Source organism: Tamandua tetradactyla, chromosome 7, assembly GCF_023851605.1.
Source record: "Tamandua tetradactyla isolate mTamTet1 chromosome 7, mTamTet1.pri, whole genome shotgun sequence".
NCBI classification, from domain to species: Eukaryota; Metazoa; Chordata; class Mammalia; order Pilosa; family Myrmecophagidae; genus Tamandua; species Tamandua tetradactyla.
This window is the reverse complement of record NC_135333.1, coordinates 39,493,306-39,517,211: the sequence shown is the minus strand read 5'-3', so window position 1 is coordinate 39,517,211 and position 23,906 is coordinate 39,493,306. Positions and strand designations below refer to the sequence as shown.

At 53.1% G+C, this 23,906-nt stretch overlaps 1 protein-coding gene across 4 annotated transcripts in view; it reads left to right on the top strand.

Moving 5' to 3' along the window:
* Positions 1–21,343, top strand: part of KIAA0930 (KIAA0930 ortholog) — a 48,064-nt gene extending 26,721 nt beyond the window's left edge. Inside the window, exons 2-11 of one of the 4 annotated variants that reach the window (XM_077169149.1) lie at positions 3,217–3,368; positions 9,524–9,649; positions 9,731–9,808; positions 10,157–10,258; positions 11,587–11,727; positions 12,511–12,705; positions 15,474–15,636; positions 16,895–16,979; positions 17,327–17,485; positions 18,085–21,343. In XM_077169149.1, the coding sequence (XP_077025264.1) occupies positions 3,217–3,368; positions 9,524–9,649; positions 9,731–9,808; positions 10,157–10,258; positions 11,587–11,727; positions 12,511–12,705; positions 15,474–15,636; positions 16,895–16,979; positions 17,327–17,485; positions 18,085–18,433 (1,550 nt within the window). In that variant the 3' untranslated portion in view covers positions 18,434–21,343. Of the gene's footprint in view, positions 1–3,216; positions 3,369–9,523; positions 9,650–9,730; positions 9,809–10,156; positions 10,259–11,375; positions 11,501–11,586; positions 11,728–12,510; positions 12,706–15,473; positions 15,637–16,894; positions 17,017–17,326; positions 17,486–18,084 lie in introns of those variants that run through there. The other 3 variants (XM_077169150.1, XM_077169151.1, XM_077169152.1) reach the window with 3 other exon arrangements.
* The last annotated feature ends 2,563 nt before the right edge of the window (positions 21,344–23,906 follow it).

The following is a 23,906-nucleotide window of genomic DNA, read 5'->3' as shown; positions in this document are numbered from 1 at the left end:
AAGCTCACACTCCCTCTAGCTGCATGGGGTGGGGGGCTGTCGGGAAAGGAGTGGAGGCTAGCAGCTTCTGCACTCCAGTGAGACATGACACTGGCTTGGATGGCATGGCGGCAGTGAGGGTGGACAGGAGGACTCACTGGGTAGCGCCTGTTGGTCTCTCCATCGGCCCCATGGCTGCCCTGAGTCTCGATGGAGGATGTAGGCATCAGAACCCTACTTGTGTGCCCTGTCACCACCCCCTCTGAGATGGCGTTTGGCCATTCAGTCTCCAAGTGTGCCATCAGGCTCTTGGGGAAGGGGGATGACTGCCAGGAGGGCCACCTAGGGGTTCCCAGGAGCCCCCTATGCATTCTCACCCTTCTTGACAGGAGTCAGTGCTGGTGGGCAGGTGGGTTCATTACCAGGTCCTTGGGCCTAGAGACTTTCCTCCCTAACTAGGGCAAGAGAGCTGCATTGGTCACCATTAAAATGGGAGGCGGGCGCCCTGGCCTGGCCTCTGCTGGGGCCTGGGCCTCTTGGAATGGAAGGAAGCAAAGTACAGAGTCTGCCATCTCCAACACATCAGGCCCGAAACCAGCCTTCTCCTCCCTTCCCTACCCAGCCCATCCAGGGCCCCCCATCTAGTGTATGGCTCTCCCAGGGCTGCCCGCTGCCCGCTGGGCACTCAGTCCTCATGGCTGATTTCCAGCAGTGGGCAGAGGGGTTGCCAAGGGGCAGGTATGGAGATTCTCCGAGAGCCTGAGTTTGGTTGTCAGATGGATCTGAGCCCTTGATGAATTTCCAGCCCCATACACTCTCGGGAATCAGCCCTGTGAAATGGGGCAGTGATAACAGGACGCCTGAGAATTTACTGAGACCATCTGTGTGTGCCTCATGCCCAGCAGTGGCACGTGCTGAGCAGAGCAGAGCCAGCGGTGGTGGGTTCAGTGCTAGCCCTGTTGCTGAGGTCACTGTTTGGTCAGCGTCCTAGTGCCATGCCCAGGCCACATTTGGTAACGGAATAAGCAGAGATCACCCGAGGAAGGGCACTGCCTCACTGGGGCAGATGATGGGATTTGAGCCATGACCCCCTGTCCTTGCATCCAGCTTCCTCATGACCCTCAGTCCTTGTGACCCCTGTCTTTGTGACCTTGTGACCCCTGTCCTCATGGCCAGTGTCCACTGTGAGGGTCTGGGCACTCTTGGAGCCTCTTACTCTAAAAGACTTCTGCTCTAGGCTAAAGGGACACTAGCAGGAAAGTGATGTTAGGGGAAATGAGAAAGGGTTCAGGTTTTATCCAGGAGCAGCCATAGTACCTCTGCTTCATTTTTGGGGTACGTGGAGTAGCATGAATGGGGTGTGGCTGGGAATTTTCAGTTCCAGTGCCAGTGGGTTTGGTCCTGCACAACCTGTGAGCCTGGGGACAACCGTTTGTCCTGGGAGCTCTCTTGGCCTTTGCCACTGAGGATGGCTGTCCTTTCTTGGCCCATTGACCAACACCTGCCAGCTGATGGAGACGCCTCATTCTCCTCTCACGCTGAGCGGCAAGGAGCCCAGAGGGCATGGGTGGGCAGCTGGTAGGGGTCAGAGGGCTGGTTTCCAGCCTTGGTCCTTGAGTTTGTGGAGTGGCAGAAGTAAATAAAGGCCGAGGTTTTCTGCCTGTCTGCTGTCCTCCTGGAGCCTGGTGCCTCCCTCCAGAGGCAGAGAGCCTGGCCTGGGGTCAGGGGAGCCGGGCAGGCTCTGGGGCCACCAGCCGCCCGCCAGGGCAAGGGCTGGCCCAGTGCCACGCTGGCCTCAGCTTCCCTACCCATGAGTGTGGGGCTTGGTTCCTCCAGCACTGAGACTGGGACTAGGATACGTTGGTAAAGTATTTTCTGGGAAAGAGGAGAGGGAGGGAGGAAAGGAGAGAGAAAAAAACCAGAAGCACTCTCACATTTTGAGTTTTTAGAAATAGCTCTTAGTGTAACTTTATTTTTCTCTTTGCATAGAGGCAGCATTAGCCTCTAATGCTCCAAGTTTTTTTAATGAAATTATATATATATATTCACATGCCATATAATCATCCAAAGTGTACAGTGGTTTACAGTGTATCAGTATATAGCTGTGCATTCATCACAATGGATATTTGAAATTTTCATTACTTCAAAAACGTAAGAATAAAAACACAGATAAAAAAGAATACCTAAAACATCCCATACCCCTCACCCCCCCCTAATATTTATTTATTGTTGGTCTTTATGTTCTTACTTATCTATCTGTGCACTGGATAAAGAGAGAGTGGGTCATAGGGTTTTCACAATCACTCAGTCATACCTTGAAAGCTCTGTAGTTACACAGTCGTTTTCAAGATTCAAGTCTGTAGTGTATCTTGAAATTTTGTTGGATCTGTCTGGAGAAGGAGGAAGCTCACCCTTCTGAGCCTGCCGTGTGCAGGGCAGGGGGTTTGCAGGTTCACCTCCCTGGATGGGGGCAGCCATGGCTCAGAGGGGCAGAGCCCCTGCCCTGTAGGTGGCAGAGCTGCACAGCAAACCCAGATGCCTCCTTCCGGAGTCCCTGGGCTTTTTGCCTTGTGCAAAAGGATTACAAGTATCCATCACGGAGAAACACCATTTGTAATAATGAGGACCCTCCCCCACCACCATGAGGATCAAATGAATAAATCTGGCAGGCTAAAGGGCCCCCAGTACGAGAGGGGTGAGGGGGGTGTCTCCTGCACGGTTCTGCCTGCAGCCCAGACTCGGCCAAGGGGCGACTGCTCCTTTAAGTCGGATCCTCCGTGGAAATTGCCGCAGTCTGGGGACGGTGGGGGTGGGGTGTGGGCCGAGGACAGTGGCCTCCTGAAGCTCGCCCCCTCCGCAGCCTCCCGGGCTCCCAGCCCAGACAGCCGGTGACGTGTGTGTCTCGCTCTCGTTAGGTTTTTCCTTTTCCACCGGAGCTGCTGATTCATCCACAGGCTGGAGTCCGGCTTGGCCGTGGGGCAGGGAGCAGCTCTCAGGCTGCTTGAGTGGAGGCACTGGACCTCCTTGGGGTGTTCTCTCTGGGTGCCCCATGGGTTAGGGAGGGGGAGACTGGAGAGAGGGGGTGGCATCTGTAGGGGGACCCCAGCATCCCAGGACTACCCCCCACCCCCATGTCTGACCAGAAACCCTAGTCCAGAGAGGACAGGGCCTGTCTGAGGTCACATAGGGAGGGGCAGGCAGTCTTGCCTGCTCTCACTCCCCTCTGGCCCTCTGCAGGGGTCTTCAAGGAGGACCGCATTGCCTTCTGGACCTGGACGTTCTCTACCTACTTCATGGAGAAAGGGGCCCCACGACAGGATGACATGCTCTTCTACGTGCGCCGGAAGCTGGCATTTGCGGGCACCGAGAGTGGCATTGATGGGAGAAAGGTGAGTGCCCCCTCCTGCCCAGTCCTCTGTGCCTGCACCCCACCAGGCCTCCCACAGCTCTGCTCCCTGTGCAGTGGAAGGCAGGCTTCCCTGCAGCCTCGTGCAGTTCAGAAGAGACGAAGGAGATTTCTTGAGTACCTACTGTGTGTGGGGAGTGGCGATATCTAAGGTTCATGAGCTGGCCATGTTGCCAGTCTCCACCGTGACCCCAAAGCATAGCAGTCGTCACTGCTGGGGCTTTGAGGAGATTTGGCCGCGTCTCATAAATGGCAGAGCAGAGCTCTGACCTGTGTCCTCCCCTGGTGGGGGACAGGGAGAGCTGGTGTGATGAGTATGGTGATGACAGCAGAGGTGCCTTCCTTTTTTTTGAGCTTTGCACCTGAGACGGGGGTGACCTTGATTTCTTGATTTTGTTCTGTCCTCCCAGCTGCTTGACAGGGTGATGTCATTGTCCCCAGTGTACATGTGAGGGAACCGAGGGCTCGGGTACAGTGGCTTGCTGAGGTCTTCCATCCACAAACTTTAAGTGGTTAGGGAAGTTACTAAGGCAAAGCTTGCATGCTTCCTTCTATTTTTCAGAAGCTTTATTGATTTGTACAATGTTTAAGCAAACTGTATGCCAGTAAAAACAAAAGATGGGGAGGGGCGTATGGCCAGATCTAGAGCAGGAAGGGGGCCTGGCTCCCAACTAGCATCCTGTATCCCATGAGCGTGGTCTGTGAGCTGTGGTCTATGCAGTGAGTGCCCAGCCCCCTCCTTGCATGCACTTGCTTGCTGAGCCTGAAAGTGGTCAGGCCTGGCTGCTGCAAAAGACACTCTAGTGGTGTCCCTGCAGGCTGACCCTTTGCATGCCAGTGGCCAAATGGCTATGCTGTGATGCTCCAGAAGACCCACCTGAGGGTGGGTCCTTGGTCCCCTGGAGTTCACCTGGCATTCACAGCAGCTGGCTATGTGATGGCTAAGAGACTAGGTGTCTCCCCTGGGATCCAGAAATGCATCATCAAGAGCCAGTGCAGTGACTAGGAAGGGATGGGGTGGGAGCAGAGGCTTCTTGGGGAGGTGAGTAAGGGGAAATGGTGCGCCACAGCGAGGGAACGACGGCCCAGCTGGGGACGGGTAGTAAAAGCATGTACTCAGGAGGTACAGTTGTTGGGTTTGGCTGGAGCGTAGCGAGGCTAGGAGCACAGGGAAATGAGGCAAGGGGCACGTCATGGTGGACCCTGATGGTCATGCCCAGGAGTTTGAATTTTGTCCTCAAAGCCCTGGGAAGGCACTGGGCCTCAGAAACTGAGGAAGCTGACATAGAGTCATTGGCAAACTCTGCGGCAATGGGGTAGAGGAGGGATGGAGGGTTTAGAGTAGAAGCAAGACTAGGTTAGTCTATTGGTGCTGACAGTGGCCAGGCCCAAGGGAGAGGGGCTGGGGAGCAAGAGAACTAGCCAGCTAGATCCTAAGAAGATTATAGAAGTAGAATTTCAGAGAACTTACCAGAACCCTAGGAATGAATGGGAAATAGAGGGAGACTTTGAAGAGTGACAGTCAGAGAGGCCTCGGACAGAGCCCTGAGCTACGCCAACACTGGAGGGTGCACTGGAAGCCGTGAGCCATTGGCCAGAGAAGTGAGGGAAGAGCAAGCCCGCCGAGGAAAGAGAGGCCTGGAGCAGTGGGCATGGGGTGGGTGGGGCCTGGCCCAGAGTGATCTTGCAGATGAGAGAGGGACGGCCCACTAGGTCTGGGCAGAGCAGCTTCAGTGGTGTGCAGGGACTGGGGCCATACAATGGGGACAAGGGTGGCCTGAGTGAGGGAGGAGGAGGGGTGTCTTCATCAAGTAGCCTTTGGGGGCAGGTATTGGTGGAGAGCTCGCTGAGCCGAGCACCCTTCCAGGCCCAGCCCACGGCCTCTGCCCTGGTGGCTACATCCTCTGTCTGCTGTGCAGTTGGCAGACCTGCTTTCCTGTCTGGCTCCGACTACCCTGGCTGTGCTGTGTGGCTTGCTCAAGTCACTTCCTCTCTGGGTCTCACCTCTCCCCCTAAGGGGATGTAGGGCAGACGCTCCTTAAAGGTAAGGGCCTCTTGCCATGGACACTTGGGAGGCTGGGGTTTTCGGGATCCTCCTGGCAGTGAGATGGTCCATGTCTCTGGGGCGTCTGTGTGCTCCACTGTGTGCTCTTCTTTGACTCTCAGCACATCTCTGATGGTTGGGGATACTGTCCCTCCCTCCTTGCAGTCTACAAACAAGGACATTAGACCTCAGACTGATGAAGCCCCTGCCCAGGGAGACAGCTCGGAGGTAGCAGGCCCCACCCCTCAGACCCGTCAGTGCCACAAGAGGTTCACATGCCTCTGCCCCCGACCCCTTGGACCCATCAGCACCACCCAGAATTCATGTGCTCTGTCTTCCGACCCCTTGGACACGTCAGCACCATGCGGGGTTCACATGCCTCTGCCCCCCAACCCTTGGACCTGCCAGTGCCATGTGGGGGTTCACTATGGCATCAGCACCTCATGGTGTTTTGTGGCGAGGAGTGTTTCCCAGGACAGTCTTGAGGCCAGAGGCCCTCATGAGAATTGGACACGTGCTCAGCTGTCCTTTGAGTTCCATCCCAGCAGAGACTACAGTTCTGGTCAGGGTGGAAGCTTTTTAGCCAGACTCTGTCTCAGATTCTTCTGGAGGGAAGCAGGGAGAAGAGAGAAGGCAGGAGGGAGAGGGGAGAGGGCAGGAGGGAGAAGGGAGAGGGCAAGTTTTGGTGTTTCTGGAAATGTCCTGTCCATGCAGGAATTTGGAGCAGGGGAGGTGGGGCCTGGCCCAGTCTCTCCTGGAGTTTGGAGTGAGAGGTCAGTGAGGGAAGCCTTGAGTCCCATAGGGTCATCCACCATGCTCATGCTGGAACGTTCCGCTGAGCACCCATGTGAGCCACGTGTAGATGCAGGTGTCCCCCTTTCCACAGCAGTGGCAGCACAGAACTGCCTCAGTCCTGGCCCCTGGCCTCAGAGAGCCCCCGGTCTCGTGACAGATGGCCTAGCCAGGGGAGCTTGGATGGTAGAAAGGGGGTGGGGGCTGTGGGAGCCCCCAAAAGAAAGTGATATCTAGCCAGTTCGGTAGACAGAACGGCCTTCAACAGTGATGAAGGCCGTTCCACGTGGAGGGACCGGCAGGGAACAGGGCTATAGTGCCGGTGGGGAGGCGGGGCTTGGGGACCGGGCCCCAGTGAGTTTGATGTGGTGGTCCTGTTCCCACCGCAGGGGAGAGACAGAGCCTGGGGCCGCGGGGCGGGGTGTGGGGGGGCAAGCCCTCCCCAACGCTCTGGGCCGCCTGGAGGAGTCGCGCGGGAGACCCGGGGGTGGGGGCGGTGGGCAGTGATAAAGGGGGAAAACCCTCCCCCCACTCTCCATCTTAACCGAGGGCTGGGGGGGCGCGTGTTGGAGGCACAACTGGGGAGGCTGAACAGTGGTCCCCAGGCTTCCTTCTCCACCCCCTCACCCCTCAAAAGGACAGAGCAAAGGAAGCCTTCAGCAGGCGCGGTGGGGGCCTTTCTGCGGCGCCTGCGCAGTGCGGGGCCTCTGCGGCAAGCCACCGCTGTCCCCCACCCACCCCTGCGACGGAGCTGGTATCCGGTTGCCATAACAACCAGCCCGGGTTTCCTCTGCCACAGCCGCAGTGTGGGTGGGCGCGAAAGGCTGCAGGACCTGGGGCGCCTGGGAGAGCCTCGGCGCAGTCCTTCCCAGGGAGGGCTGTCCTGTGTGTATTCCCTGCCCTCTCCAGGCACAAAAACTGGCTGTCCCTGCAGCCAGTTTTGTCTTTGGCAAGGAGGGGACTTGCCTGCCCGCCCGTGCTGTGTGCCATTTATCCTCTCATTAGTTCCTCAGCTCCTGGCATACGGATTATTCTAAACCCCACCTCACAAAGAGCTAAAGCTCGGAGATGAAACTTGCCCTGGGTCACACAGCTTCCTAGGGGTGAATCTCTGCCTCCAGGCTAGCTTTTTTGTGGATACAGCTTTTCTTAAGTGTCGTGTACATACGCAGAATGCACAGCCATGTGCCCAGCTCGGTGTTCTGAGTGAAACTGGGTATAACCAGCTCCCGGATTGTCCTGACCCTCAGGGACCTTTCCAGCCCAGACAGAAGAAAGTGCCAGGTACCAACTGAGACATGAAGTTTATTATAGGAATTTACTTACAGGAGTTAAGAAGGAAGCTGATGAGGGAATCACATTGCTCCAAAGCAGTGGATTCAGAGCTCAGGTGAAAGCACTCTGCACTAGGCGGGAATCAACAGGGCCAGTTATGGGACATTCCATTGAGCATGAGAACATGGGTACAGCAGAGGGGGTCTCGTGACACATGCAGGATTGATTATAGTTTGTGTGCACAGGGGAAGGATTATAGGCTGCTTTGTAGATAACAATAAAAATGATAACAACACAAGGACTCCAGGAAGGCGGTAGAGTAGAGATTAACATCCTATGCAGAGAAGGGTCTGGTCTCTCACACTGACCCTCTACACGTTCTTCCTTCCATGGGGAGGCTAGCTTAAACATTAACTAACCCGGGTCATGCAAGCAGCTTGGTGGTTTCAGATTTGGGGAATGACTCAGCCCCTAGGTTCCCACACAGGTCGAGAGAGGGAACCCGAGCAGAAGCCAGGGGCACCCCAACCCCTTCCCAGTCCCTACCCTGTCCCAGCATTGAGCACCATTCTCACTCTCAACCCTTCATGCATAGGTTTGCCCGGTCTTCTAGCTCGTTTCCATGGAGACATGCAGTGTGTTCTTTTTGTGTCTTGGCTTCTCTCACGCACCCTTTTGTGAGATTCACACCCTCTTGTGAGATTCGTCTCTGTTGACACAGGCGGTGGTAGCCAGTTCTTTCTCATTGCAGCATAACTCATTTGTGTGAATATACCACAGGCATAACTCGGTTGTGAATATACCACAGGTGTGCATCTCTGTTCTTCTGCTAGGAGTGATTGTACAATTCTTCATCCTTGGACCTGCCGTTGGGTGCACACCTGAGCACCTTTCAGATGACAGCCCTGACCTTCTGAAGGCCCTGAGTACCTCTATGCTGACCTGGAGTCAGCATGCTGTTGTCCTTGTGTTTTCTTTCATTCACTGAATCAATGAAGGTTTACTGAGCATCTACTCTGTGCAAAGCAAAGAGCTTAAATGCTCTTGGAGGAGACTAAACGAGATGATTTCAGAGCGATACATGCTTAGGAGGAAATCATATAAACAGGGCAATGAAATGGAATTGAATGTGCAGCAGCCTGGAGAATCCTGAGGAACCCCAGCTCACAACCTTGGAGTGACTTTCCAGAGGTCACCCAGACACGGGGAAGTGGCAGCCCCACCCCTCACCCCCCTGGGACCTCTTTTCCTCTCTCTGAGGCAAGATTGACTCTTCCCACAGACCCCAGCTCTGCCTGTGGGGTACTCAGGCCTGTGCACTGCGAGTGGCCCAGCATCAACCAGCAGGCATGCCCTCTTGGATCCTCCATCCTGCAGGGAGCTCTCCAGGGCCTGGGCCGGCTGCATTGCATCTCCTCTGTTTTCTTGTTAGTTTGCATGTATTATTTGATCTTCCACTTCCAAATGTGATCCTTATCTGTTAAAATGGGACTAGTGTTGCCTGCCTTGCAGAGTTGTTATTAGGGCTAATAATTTATAATCAGTAATCACAAGTGAATAATTTTTGCTTAGTTTGTAGTTGTTAATGTGTTGTGTTGTTTAGTTTTAGGTACATCCTTTGTAATCAGCTTATACTGAAAAAATAATGTGTAATAATTTGTAATAAAATTAGGACCAGTAATTCATAAAATGATTAGTCTTGACCCTGGCACCCAACCTGGGCTTGATAGATGCCCCATCACTATTATTATTATTATTAATGACACTTGACCAGTGTCATCTCTTTTCATCCTCGCTATAACTTTGAGCATTAGCTACTTTCAGCCCCTAGTACATATGAGGAAGCTGAGTCTGGGAAAGGAGATGCAATTCACCCCGGTCACGTGGCTGGGAAATTGAGGAGCAAGAATTAGAGTTCACGTCCACAGTACCCTGGCCCCATGAGCAGTCAGGGCAGAGCTGGAGAGAAAAGCATCCAGTGTCATGGGTGGGGGGTCAGGCTCTCACTTCTGCCCTGTGCCTTGTAGCTGGCTGAGGCTGAGCCCGAGGTGGAGGTGGAGGTGTACCGGCGGGACTCCAAGAAGCTGCCGGGCCTCGGAGACCCTGACATCGACTGGGAGGAGAGCGTCTGCCTGAATCTCATCCTGCAGAAGGTACAAGTGGGGTGGAGGCCGGACTCCAGGAGCAGGCCTGTTCATAGGCCTCTGCTCACACCGTGCTGCCCTCCCTTCCAGCTGGACTACATGGTGACCTGTGCTGTATGCACCCGCTCCGATGGGGGGGACATTCACATCCATAAGAAGAAATCCCAGGTGAGCTGGCAGTTGCCCAGAGTCCCCAGGCCTCCTGACCACAGCTCGTCTCAAAACCTGCATCTCTCTGACTGGCCTACATATATTTAGGGAGGGAAGTCCTCCTTCTTACCTGCCCTTGCAGTGAAGGGTCTGTCTCCAGAAATCCATTCAGCTCTCAGGGTCCCATGTCCAGTGCCAGGAGCACAGAACCAGGTCTCCCCAAAGAGTTCTTTCCGAAGTGGGCTGACATTGAGGGGTATGACCGCAGTGGCCATGCCCTGGAAGACACAATCCACTCAGTAGAGTGTTTCCGGGCCTGTATCAGGGTGGGGCCTCACTATGTCCATGAAATCTCCTTTCTTTCAGCAAGTATTTGCATCGCCCAGTAAGCACCCCATGGACAGCAAAGGGGAAGAATCCAAGATCAGTTACCCTAACATCTTCTTCATGATTGACAGCTTCGAGGAGGTGAGCTGCTTGCCACCAGCCACTTCTCCATTGAGTTTCCCTTTATCAGGAGTCAAGGGTCTCCTGGAGGCCTCCTACCCTTTCAGCAAGGTGCAGGGGCAGGAGCGTGGGAAGGCTCCCAGCCCATGCAAACAGGACTTACTCTTTCTAACCTTAGTCTTGGGGCAAGTGAGTTCACCTAGCTTGAGCCTCAGTTTCCCTTCTGTCGGGTGAACATAATGATCATTGTCCTATTTACCTCTCAGGGTTAAAGGTCAGATGAGCTAATGAATGGGGGCTACATCTTAAACTCTTGAAAGGTTGAGTCAGTGGGAAAAGTCATTATTCATGCTTATTAAACCATAAATGAGTGCATCCACGCCTGCATCAGCTTGGACTCGTAGGATGTCAGAGAAGGGTGGGACTCCAGAAGAATCTGGGCCAAGCCTTTAAGGTTGGGGAAGCCAGGACCCAGGACGGAAAGAGACAAGGGGTTCAGTGCTGCGCAGAGTTGGGGGGGCCTTGGCCATGTCCCATGGCGCCCCACCCAGTGCTTCTCCATTGAGTCCCTGAGAGCGAGTCCTTTTACTCATCCAGAAGTGGTTGGGGCCATGAGCAGACTCTGTGTAGAAAGCAGGCATGTTTTTTGGACTTCTTCTGCATTTGCTGGTATCTCACATTGGCCAGGAGCTATCTCACAGTGTCTGAGTTGGGGGAGGTTCAGCTTCCCTAGGCTTGCCAAGCTTGGGAGTGGCCAAGTTGAGTTGTGAATTTCTGCCTGTGGGCCATCGAAGCTCACAGTCTGTGCACTGGCTCCTCAGGAAGGCGGCAGGATGGGATGGGCATCTGTGGCACGAGTCCAGGTGTCGGGAGACCTCTGCAGGCCACCATCCTGGGCATTGCCCTCTGCCAGTGCAGCAGGGCCCTGTGACAGCAAACAGCTGGGACAGAGCTCAGGGCAGAGGAAAGCCTAGAAGGTGAGCTGCACAGTCCTTGTGAACTGTTGGCTGGCATGGAAATGTTTGTTCAGGGCCTTTGTTCCAGAACAGCTAAGCAAGGTGGGGGCAGCCCACTCCAGTTCCCAGAGTGACTGTTGTGAACCTCCCCCGACCAGGACACAGCCCGTGACCCCCTGCCCCCTTAGCCTCAAGCAGAGCGGTAGACGAGTTGGGTGGCCTTGGACAAGTGTCTTAGCATTTCAAGCTCAGTGCTCTCACCTGCGAAGTGGGGATTTCTGAGCAGACGTGCCGCCATCCCTGGGAGGCAAGTGAAGGAGCGGGGCTGGGCAGGAGTTTGGGTTGTGGGGAGCTGGCAGTTGATTCCCATTTCTTCTTTGTGCTCCCACCCAGGTGTTCAGTGACATGACAGTGGGGGAAGGGGAGATGGTTTGTGTGGAGCTGGTGGCAAGCGACAAAACCAACACGTTCCAGGGCGTCATCTTTCAGGGCTCCATCCGCTACGAGGCACTCAAGAAGGTGTATGACAACCGAGTGAGTGCATGGCGGGCCCCACGGTCTCCATGAAACTGACCTGTGGCTGCCTGGGTGATGGGGATGCTCCCTGCTGTCCCCCTTTTGTCCTTGACACTGAAATCCTAAGCTTGGTTCTGTGCTGTAACTGTCCCAACTCTGAGCCCTTGCAGCCCCCTGGGCTCCATGTAAGTGTTTCATGGCCAGCTTATGTTGTGTTTTTTATGGTGCACCTTTGTTTACTTGGGCCACCTACTGCTATAAGTAGGGTGAGTGGGGGAGCTTTCTTCCTTCCTGCTTTTACTTCATAATTTCCTGGAGGCTGACAGCTAACGGTGCCGGGACTCCCTTACCACCATGAGTCCCTGGCCTTCTGCCACTAGCCCTAAGTCTGCAGAGCTAGGATATTGGCCCTTGACATACTAAACTGAAAAGCAAGAGGACCCAGGGGACCAGTCGTGAGGACCCCAGGGAACAGGCCACCCCTCCTGCAACTGGGTGCTGTCCGGAGGCTGTGGCTCTGTCCTTTCCTGGTGTTGGACTGGGCTGTAAGTCCTGGATAATCAGGCAGTGAGAAAAGCAGCAGCTGGGACTCAGAAATGTGCCCAGCACTCCCCTGCTTGCTGGGCCTGGCTGGGAGGTTGGGAGGGCTCACGAAGACCTCTTTCTGGAGGCTCCCAGGAGGGGGCCAGGCAGCCCTCATCATGGGAAAAGGTCACCCTGGCTGCCTGTATCCCAGTGTAAAGGTCTTATGCTACCATCCCTGCTCATGCCTGACTCACACCAGCTCCCACCTGCCCACAGGTGAGTGTGGCAGCGCGGATGGCACAGAAGATGTCCTTTGGCTTCTACAAGTACAACAATATGGAGTTTGTACGCATGAAAGGGCCGCAGGGCAAGGGCCATGCTGAGATGGCAGTCAGCCGTGTGTCCACTGGGGACACGTCCCCCTGTGGGACTGAAGAGGACTCAAGCCCAGCCTCGCCCATGCACGAGCGGGTAAGGGCTGCATAGCAGGGAGGGGCTGCCTGTCCCTCGGATGCACAGCCACATCTCCCTGCTCCCTATAGCCCTTGGCCCATGAGGGTGGATGGCATGCCACCCCCGAGGAGGCTCAGATTCAGAAAGGGGCGTGACTTGCCCCAGGTCACACAGCAGTTTCAGGTCTTAGCCAGAGCTCATTCTGCTTCCCTGGGCTGCCACCACTGCCAGCCTGTCTGTGGAAGAGCTTTGGGCTCCCAGGCCCCAGGGCCTGCCTCGAGTCCTGCTAGGCGGTGGTGGGCCTGGGGCTGCCCTTCCCTGCGTCCCCAGCTTTTTAGGGTCAGATGAGGATGGTCATGAGCTGCCTCTTGGGGCCACCCAGCTCCGCCCTTGCCCAGCCCATCTGTTTATGAAGTGTTGCTACATCTGTTAATTCTCTAACAACCACCCTGCAGGTGGGCCTGATGTGCCAGTCCCACAGACAGAAAGTGGAGGTGCCACAAACCTAATTTCAGTGCTGGCATGTAACAGAACTGGGTCTTCGACCCAACACTACCTGGCTCCATGCCCCCGTTCTCCCTCATCTGGGAAGGCCAGGTATGCGGCTTTATTCCCAGAGCCTTCCCTGAGTCTGGAGTTCTCAGGGTACTGGGCCCAGGCACCAGGAAGTCTGCAGCCCACCGGTTGCTCTACCCTGTTGGGTCTAACAGCTGAGAGCTGTAGTTCTTGGGAGAGGGTGGGTCCTCAGTGCAGGGGAGGCTCTTGGGAGCAGGCCCGGGGAGGCAGCTTTGTCCAGTCCTCCAGGAGAGGCTGGAATCGTATCACTTTGGGATGGAAACACCTGCTTCCTGAGCTCAGAGGCTCAGAGAACCCAGGCTGAAGCTGCTGTGGCTACCTTTTGCTGCCGTCTGCTTGGAGAAATGTCCACTGGGCACATGTTCACGTGCCTGCGGCTTGCCCAAGGGGAGCACGTTTGCCATGCTGTCAGTTGAAGTGTCCACAGGTGCTTGGGTGGCAGTTTTCCTTTTCTTTACACTTTTTTTTTTCTTCCCACAATGAATGTGTTTTATAAGCAGAATGGAAACCACAAATGCAATTTTTTTTTTTTAATGCAGATAGGTGGGAATTTCAGGCAGGGGCCTCTCCTATCTTTGAAATAAAACTGTTTATATTTGAGCTCATTTCTGAGATGGGGCCCCTGGGCCTATGAACCAAGACAGGATTTGACTCGCCCCCTGAACCCTTGACAACGTGTGTTTGAAAGTCCTCGTGCAGACGTGGCCTGGCCTCCAGAGCTGGACAAGCCTGGGTTCCGACTACAGCACCCCCATGTTGGCCGAGTGACTGTGGACAGGTTGCCAGGCCTCCCTAGCCTTGCCCTTCCCACAGATCACATGAGAGTAATGACCTCTTGCTCCCAGGGGGCATGGAGCATGCGGCAGGTGGTGCCTGTGAGCCCCTAGGCTGGTGGCAGCCAGGGAGGCCCTGGAGCAGGGGGCTGGCCATGTCCCCACAGCCTTCTGTCCAGCCACTGCTCAGGCTCCTGCCACCTCTGTGCTCACTGTTGCTCGCGCCCCCTCCCGCCCCTTTTCCAGAGGGGTCATTTGTAACCAATGCATGGCCAATGCAGACTCTGTGTATTGTGGTTTCTGGTGTTTGTTTTTTATCTTTTAAAAACCTTCCCCGGCTTGTGGGAGGACCATCTGGAGCCCAGCGGCCGCCAGGACTTTGGTGGATGTCGGAGCCACGACAAGGAGGCTGACAGGGGTCCCCGAAGTCTCAGCCCCAGCTCATCTTGTTCCTCAGATTCTTGTTTGCATGGGGAGGAGGGAGGAGATGGGCCAAGTTCCCTCTGCCTGGAACGCCCTTCCCCCCCTTCTTCACCTGGCGAACTCCTACTCGTCCTTCAAGACCCGGCTTGAGCGGCATCTCCTCCAGGAAGCCTTCCCTGATCCTCGGGCTGTCAACCCCTTTTGCCTCTGTGCTCCCTCCCCCTGTAGCCTGTGCTTCCCTCTCTCTGTCTCGGTGGCCCATATGCTGTGTACAGTTGTCATGTTCTGAGTCTGTCTCCCCAGCAGACTGTGAGCTCCATGAGAGCAGGGACCAGTGTCATTTGCCTGTCTGTCCCTATGCTGGGCCCACCTGGCCCTGAATGGGTGTGGGGAATGGTCAGAAGGGAGGGGAAGGGGAGGTGGAGGCCCAGAGTTCCTTAGCCATGGACCTCTCATGAGAGGAGGTTGGAGGTCAGAGAGAGGGTACATAGTAGCTGAGAGGAGAAATCAGGGAGGAGGGAGCGTATGGCCTTAGGAGCAGAAGCCCTGGGTGGCAATGCTGGGTGGCCTTGGGCAAGTCAGAGTAGTGCCTCAGCCTCAATTTCTGCACTTGGCAGATGGGCATCCCAGCTCCCAGCTCCTGGGTGGGAGGATTCAGTGAATTCACGTTGCAGGATTACGTAGCTGTGTTATGTGCTTGAGCCTCCTCCCTTGGCCCCCGTGTTTGAGGCCTTGAATTGGGGCTGTCTGCTTCCCCCTGGGCAGCCCTGGTGGTCAGCTGTTCTGCTGGTCCATGAGCGGAGGCCCATCTCCTAGTCCTGCTGCCAAACTTCATACTGGCCAGCCCTCAGGAGGGGGAGGTCAGTGACCACAGCTGGAGCTTTCATCTGGGGCCTGTGGCTTCCCCAGGATGGGGCACTTGGCTGGATTTGCTTTGAGGGGAGGGCATGAATGGGTTCGGGGAGCCATGGTGGTGCCCCTGCTGCGAGTGTGACTAAGGCTGTTTGTCCCCAGGTGACCTCTTTCAGCACCCCCCCAACCCCAGAGCGAAACAGCCGGCCCACCTTCTTCTCCCCGTCCCTCAAGAGAAAGGTGCCCCGGAACCGGATCGCTGAGATGAAGAAGTCACATTCGGCTAATGACAGCGAGGAGTTCTTCCGGGAGGACGACAGTGGAGGTGACCTGCCCTCAGTGCCTGGGGGCCGCCTGCCCGTCCTCTAGCTCCCCTTGGTCTTTGTAAACTCATTCACTTGTTCCACAACATGCAGAGAGCGAGTGTCACATACCAGGTTCTGACTGCAGGGGATGGCACAGGGGACACACAGATAGGATCCCCTGCCTTGGGAGGGGCCGTCCCCATGGCCTCAGCTTTCAGAGTCAAGGAATGCTATGGACCCCCTCCGTAGAAAAGGGTGCAGAAACTTGTACCTGCAGTATTTTGTGCACTGCTTCAGGGGCTCCCAGACTTCTGGAGGGTCGCTGTCCGTGACACAACGGGTGCGAGAGACAGGCGAACTCTGGTTTATTCCTGCCTTCTGTGATTTCAGACTCTATTGGCTTTATTCTTTCTTGATGTCTTCTTTGGCCAGCTTGTTATCTATTCTAGACCATTCTTTAATTGTTGGTGTGCCTTTTCTGAGGCGCCTTGAGGACCTTCTCTCCTCCCTCTGTGCAGCTTCTTGGGTGTCTGCCTGTCCTCTAGTGACCATGTGGGGTCTGGCGACTTGCCTGCTTTCATCTCTGGCCTGCCCTGGGTGTCCAGTGGCACTTCGGAGCCCCGGTGTAACCAACTCACATCTGCACACACACTCCCAGCCAACCTGGTCGTTTTCACTCTTCTCCCTGTCCATGAACAGTACCACTGTCCATCTAGCTTGCAAGTCAGGAAATGGGGGGCTCGTATTTGGTTGTAAGAGTGATGGGAAGCCATTGGAGGGTTTAAGTAAGGGATTGACAAAGTCAGATGTGAATATTCAAAATCTTACTCAGAGGCCTGCCTAGAAAATGGTCTCCAGGAGGAAAGGGACAGACACCACGGTGTCCTCAGTCCTGGGCTCCGAGCTTGGTGTGCAACTCCACGTGCACTGTCGAAGGAAGGAAGGGATCCCAGCAAGCTCACTCAGCACTTTCCATGAACCAGGTCCTGTGCAGGGTGCTGTGGTGCAACAGTGAAAGTCAAGGACAACCGTCTTTGACTGGTCACCAGGACTGCGAGGCAGAGGGTGCTAGTAGATAAGACCCTGTCCTGGGGCCAGCTGATCTTCTCTCCAGCACTGGTCCAGCACATGCCCCATATTCCGTTTCCCATTCTGGGCTCATTTCCGGTTCAATCAGAAAGTGCTAATAACCATCCCAGTGTACCGCCTGGTGCTGCCCAGACCAGAAGGCTAGATAACAGTGACAGGTCACCCCCTTCCTGTCCCCCCGCTCTGCAGATGGGCTGGGCCCAGTTCCAGTGATCGACAAGGCCCCAGGAAGTGGAGGAGAAACACAGCAGGATGTGTTCGTGGGCCAGCCACCGTAGGGAGATTTTATCCCCCAGAATGGAGGAGGAGAGGTTGTGGTTGGGGAGCTCCCTGGAGCCACAAGGGTGGATTCAGGGCACTGAAGGATGGTGGGAGGGCTGAGAGGGCAGGAAGGGCCAAGGGTGTTGAGGACAGGGAGGCAGCTGGAACTCAGGTGGAACTGCCGATAAGGAGCCCCCAGGACCCAGGCAACAGCAGAGGGTAGAGCCAGGGCTGGGCAAGTTGGCCTGGAGTGGCCTGGGCTCTCCTGCTCCTCCTCTGGGGGCTCTGCTGCCAGGACCCTGTGTTGGCTGTCTCCCCTCTGGCGCTGCCTGGGTCCTGACCTGGCTCTCTCCCCTCCAGCCAATCTGCACAATGCGACCAATCTGCGGTCTCGGTCCCTGTCTGGCACGGGGCGGTCTCTGGTTGGGTCCTGGCTGAAGCTGAACAGAGCAGACGGAAATTTCCTTCTCTATGCACACTTAACCTACGTAACTTTGCCACTGCATCGGATTTTAACAGGTACTCTTGGCTGAGGTGGGAAGACAGGATTCCTTCTTTGTAGCCGACTCCGCTTCCTGGGCCCTAGGTTCCCGCAGATCCCGCACGGAGTTATCTAACCATGTACTGTCATTTCACACAAGGGCCCAAAGCTTAGATTTTCACATAAGCTTCCTGGCCACCAGCTGGGGCCTCTAGGAAAGCTGTGGCCCCTGCGGGTCTCCCTTTTGCACCTCTCTGGAGGCTCCTGGTTCCCCCACTTGAGTAATTAGAGACCTTCTGGGTGCAGGCTCCTAGGGGCCAAGGCAGAGTCCAGGGCTTCTCATTAGCTGGGGCTCAGCAGCGGTGGTGCTGGGTGGCGGCTCTGGAGTCAGATGGGCCTGTGTCCGGGCCTCACTTCCACTTGGCCTTGACCAGGCAGTGTAACAGCTCCAAGCTATTTCCCTACCTTTAAAATAGGGATGGAGATAGCATCTTCAGTTCTGTGAAGATTTAGAGAGGGAAGGCCTCTGAGTTACTTAGCGTGGGCTTGGCTTGGGATTGGAGAGTCCCCATCATTGCCGAGGCTCTCGGTGTTCTCAACCTTCCCTTTTCATTTGCTCCCCCGCTGCTGGTCCCAGACATCCTGGAAGTCCGGCAGAAGCCCATCCTGATGACCTAGCAGTGTGCGGAGATGGAAGGGAGCCCCCCGCCCTGCCTGGCCCTGGGAGTGCTGCCAAGTGCCTACCTGTGCTGCCGCCATCAAGGTCTTCTGTGACAACCCAGCGCCAGAGCTGGAGGGCAGGACGGGGCCTCATTGCCTCCCGGGGCCAGGGCCGACTCCACGAACACCAGCCCAAACTGAAGTGCCTCTTCCTCCTCCCTGCTGGCTCTGCGCCTGCCCCTGTGCTCACCCACCCCTCACACCCCCAGCCATCCCTGGAGAACCCTCTGCTTCCAGAGAGGACCAGGGACTCCAGGAGGCCATAGGAGAGAGCAAGAGGGAGCAGCCGGTGTCCAGACCTCCCAACCTGGTATCGACGTCCCACCAGACAGCAGGCGGGGACCACCCAGCTCACTTTCTGAAGGAAAACCAGTTTAAGATTCGGTAACGCTGTGCCACAGAACTTTGGCATCCAAGTTTGTCCCGACTCATCTTCCCCTGGTTTGCCACTTTGTTACCAGTGGGTTACCACGGGGAGATGGGAATGCCAGAGATTGGTTTTGCCCTAGGCTGGGAAAATACCTCATCCCATGCCCGGTTCCAGAAAGGGCACGAGCTGGGCGGACAGCCCCCGATCCCCGCCAGAATGGCCTTTTGCTTCCAGCCAAAGAACACCGCCAACACACACACCTCCAACTGGAGACCTCCCTCTCTGGGCCTTGGCTGGAGTGACCCGCAGGGTTCTGAGGGCCAGTGGGGGGCCCTGGGTGGGATGGCTGGTGTAGGTGGGGTCGGCCGGCATCCCCCAGCAAGGTTCTGGGAAGGACCCTTGTAGGTGGGGATGGGAGCAGGTGGTGGGGTGTCATTCCCTCTTCACTGGTTTCCTGGAGCAGGGCCGCTGACAGTGTAGCTCACCAGGCCACACTGGAGGTGGCCGAGGCTCTGCCCTGTCCATGTAAGTGGGCTGCCCCAGCTCCAGGCCTGCCTGCGTCCAACACGAAGGAGTTTTCCCAAGACCAGAGGCACTTTCCCTGCCCACCTGGGAATAAACTATAAGATGGGGCTCCTGCTGCTGCGTTTTTTTGTGTGTGGAGTTCCCTGGAAGAGTTGAGGGTCCACATTATGGGGTGAGAGGTCCTCTTTGGGGGGAGGAAGAGGAGGAGCTTGTTTCCCATCTGTTTTCACTCCGCGGTCTCTAACGGTTTGCACTGAGCACTGGGACCAGGGGGTTACCAGGGCTTTCTCTAAATTTTGTATGCTGTGATTACAAGCGAGTTATTGCATTTTATTCTGCCTCAGTTTGCCCACCTGTAAAATGGGGCTGATACCACCTACCTCACCGAATGTCCCCAGGGTCCAAATGGCATGACTGGGTCAAGGCAGGATCACTAGCCCCTTTGCCCAGCTCTGGGCAGGTGTTCCACTATCCACCCCCTCCTGCCTTGCCCCCTTTCAGAACTTTCCAGAAGGATGTCTGGAGGTTGGGTTGAACGTGTTCACCTTCTCCTTAGTGCCCAGCAAGGCTTGAGCTGTCTCAGTTCCACACGATCTTACTTTCCAAAGCAGCGTCCTGGGGTAGCACAGGGCTGGGTCACGCACCAAAGTGGTGGTAGTATAGCTCCCCGGGAGCAAGGCCCAGCAGGCAGGACACGGTGCTGCCCCCGTTCCCCAGTGTGCATCCACAGGGCTTGAAATACAGCTGTTTCTTGAGGAAATTTTCTCCCTGGCCATTTTGGGCCTGAAGACACTGAACTCAGATCTTGGGAGAAATAATGTCCAGAGATATCTTGGGAAAGTGAGAAAGTTCAGGACATGCAGAAGAGCGGGGCCCTGCGTTCCATCCTCAGAGACAGAAAGACCCCTCGTCTGGGGCCAGAGAGCCAGCCCTGGCTAAGGCAAACACAAGGTCTGCCTGCCTTGTAGGGTTGTAGCCAGGATCAGTTGGAGTGACATGTGGAAGTGCTTTGCATGTCACAGAAATGCACCCTGCATTTTTAAAGCATGCAGACAGCACATAAGGGTTTGGCAGTTCATCTAGCACTGGCCATCTGCAGGACTGTCCTAAACATAAGGTAGTGTTGTTATCCCCGTTTTACAGATGAGGAAACAGAAACAGAGAAGTTAAGTGAGCCACTCAAGGTTGACCAGCACGTAATGACAGCTGGGAGTCATACCCAGGCAGTCTGGCCCAGTCAGCACTGAACCCTACCACCCTGCTGCTCCAGGACAAATGAACAAATGTTTAATAGTGTCGACCTTTCTCAGTCTTTAAGCCCTTCTCTAGAGGGTACTTGTAATACTGAATTTAAAATATGATTAGAGGCATTTGGTAACCAGGCAGCAAGCTGTTATTCCTAGGCTTGGATATGACTTCTGGTGTTGCTAGGCCTTTCCTTTTTGAAAGGCTACCTCTAATTTTTCGGGGAATATGCCCATCTCTTACAATGTCAGCCTGACCAGAGCATGCAGGTATTTCTTAAAGTGGAACTGGAATTACAAACAGTTGTCATTTGAGGAAACTGATGTGTCACTTTTTAGGATGTTAATAAGAAAGTTGTTTTTCTCTTTTGAAGAAATGTCATGATTCAAGACTCTGACAGGTTACATGTTACCATTTGCAGCTCTTCTTTCAGCACCTCAGTTAAGGCTGCCTTAATCTTACATTCTGGTGTCTTATGGGCTTCTGTAAAAACAAACAAGGTTCATTATTTCCAAAGTATTATTCAAGACACAAGTAACAGGTAGTCAATGAGAACAAAAAGGAGGAAAATATTCTATAGCCCTGTCAACTTGGAGATAGCTGGGTTTTCTGATGAGTTGGATAATGTTAACATTTGGACTTTTTAAGGATTGTGACCAAATCATCAGAAAGCAAACAGGTTTCTGTCTCCTTGGAGAGAGTACATGGTGAACACATTCTGATGTGATTTCTTTTTTTCTTTTTTAAAGAATCTTAACTAGAATCAAATCACGATCTATTTATGCTGTTTAACCACAAATAGACTCCTAAAAGTAGAAGACTTTTAAAAACTGAAATAAAAAAACTTTTTTTAAAATTAAGACATTCCAGAAAGAAATCCCTTATGCAATTGGTATGTTCTGATGTCTTTTGAAAAATATATTTTGACAGTGTCATAATATGGTGGTTCTAAATTATAGGCCTACATTCCTTAAAGGCTTACATATTAAAAATCTACCTGCCAACTTTTAAATAAAAGAACCTTAAATACGTTTCACTCCGATGCATATTCTCTTCAGTTTTCCAATTTAGCTGGAATTTACTTTCATGTCCAGTCTTAAAAACCAAGTATCTTTTCATATGACTTTGACTCTTCCTACTGAACTTCCTTTCGCCTTTGTATCAGAAAGCAGAAATACTTGGCTTTAAAAAATAACCACTCCATGAGGACAAAAGCTCTAAGAAACAGGAAGATGCAAGTTTGCTGGTGACATCTCTGTCCTTGAGTTTAAACTGCAGTAGCCTTTGCTGTGTGGGGGGATCAGCACAGAGGAAGCTCTGGTCAGAAGACACAGTCCACCCAGGTGGGGATGATGTTTGTGAGTTAAGTGATAGGCAAGAGCTGTCTTCCCCTTTTCACGGACTGACCGTGTATCAACAGTGGACAGGGAGTCCTCTGGCCCTTGCCAGTCAGTCCCAGCCATTGCAGAGCTTCTGGGAATACCACACACAAATTCCGTTGAATGCCACGTGGCTGGGGGCTGGGTTCAGAGTTCTACAGCAGGTGTGGCCTCTTCAGAGGCCAGGGCACTTATATTTGCAGTTTTCTGTTCCCCAAGCAAGCAGGCACTTTCATCGTTGCAGCTCAAGTCCTTGAGCTTAGTAGATTAAAACTAACTGTTCCTCCAGCTCCGCTGAGCAGCTTGAAGCATTGACTGTTTCTTACCTTCTTTGGACCTTTGAGTCCCCACTTCATAAAAGGGTGGGGTAGTTTAGCTGTAAATAGTAATCTTTTATGATTTTCAAACTAAATCTATGTATAAGAATAATTAAACCTGCAAAGAAAACCTGATCAGATTTTTCACAACTCTGAGGTTTAAGTAGTGATTTTTACAAAGTATATTTTAGCACAAACACCATGATGGTACCCATTGAGTATATCAGTTTGCTCATTGTCAGTGCCATTTCCATAAACATTAACAGCTTCTTGATTGATCCTCCACATACAGAACTCATTTCTAAGCAGTGTTTGTGGTTGTCTTTTAGCTTTGCTTTATGAGTCCATGTTTCTTTGGAAAGTTGATTTACATGTCAGGTATTTGTTTTTCTTGGTTTCCTTTAATGTATCAGTACCTTGTTATTTTTTTCTACTAGGCATTTCCTGTTAACTCTGCAGGAATATTGAAGTAAAACAATAACTCAATGATTGAACCTTAATTTGCCCCAAAGATTTTTAAAAACTTTTTTTTGGAACTGACACAATTACTTTTTTGGAATGGAATGAATTTGAGACTCCACAGCCATTAGCCCCATGAGAATTGGGCAGGGGTGTCAGTGAGTCAGCGAACCTCAGCTGTACTGTTTGCTGAGAGATCCCATACTTGCCAATTTAAGTCACAAAAGATGTTTCAAGTTGAGCCCTCAACCCTGGTAAAGTAACATACAGCCTTTTAGTTGCACTATAAAATTGCCCGAGCTTTTTCTAGGGATGCTTTCCAAAAGCCCTCACAGGAGTGGAAGAATGACTGGCTTAGAAGTCAGGAATCCTGAGTTCAAGACTGGCCTATCTCCCAACTGCCTTATCTTCTGGAAGATGAAGTTTTTGGACTGGGAGTTCCCTGTTGCCTTGCAGCTCTGTAGTTATCAAGTATGACGTTAAGCATGTTCACGTATTTTTTTTTCTGGCTGGTTCTATCAGAGCCTGCTATTGCAAGTTCATTATAGATGGAAGCAGCTTCAGAAGTCACTTTTCAAACAATGGACATGATCATATGAACTCTTAGGTTGCAAGGTAATAGGTATAAGCTCTAAGATACTGTAGAAAGTTGTAGAATGGAATTCAAGAGAAAAAGAAGGGGTAGGAGAGGAGTACATATATGCAAGCTTAGAAATACAGTAAGGGACTTCAGATCAGATGATACCTCTTGGAAATAGCCATTGCAACTAGAAATTTCTAAATCAGGTGTTCTGAACCTGTGTCATGAAAGGCAGACTGCAAGATGGGAATGTTATTGAGGCAATGTTTAAGTACAATAAAAGCTTGCCCTGCTGTTCACATCAAACCCTGCCCCCTTCTTGTCCTTTTCAGGCACCTGAGAAGAGGTCCTTAATAGACAGTTGGAACTTTGTCCCCACTCCTGCAAATTAAATGCAATGAGCTCATTCCTATTAATTTATCTTCTCTTGAAAGGTCGTTCAGTTTCTCTTTTATCCTGATCTAGATGAACATTTGGGAACTACTGTCATGCCCTGGCTTAGAAAAGAATATTGACTGAATGGGAAAACTTTTGAGAATTTTATACAGGGAGGAGGAAATGTAAAGTAACTTGATCCATATAATAGTTCATTGTACATATACATGTTGACTGTGTAAACATGCTGTACTTTGTGCTTGATTTTTAGGATGACAGAACAGCTGAAAAACTTAAATGAGAAAGGGAAAGCATGTTTCTGGGGATGACAAAGTCAAAGAAAGGATGCTGATCTTTTCTTTTCTTTACCACTTCCCTGAATTGCCTTGCCTCCTGATTTAGCCTCTACATTAACCACCAGTTTAACAAGATGTTTCTCTCCCATATGTGGATTAAGGATCTTTCATCTTGGAACTTGACTCTAATAAA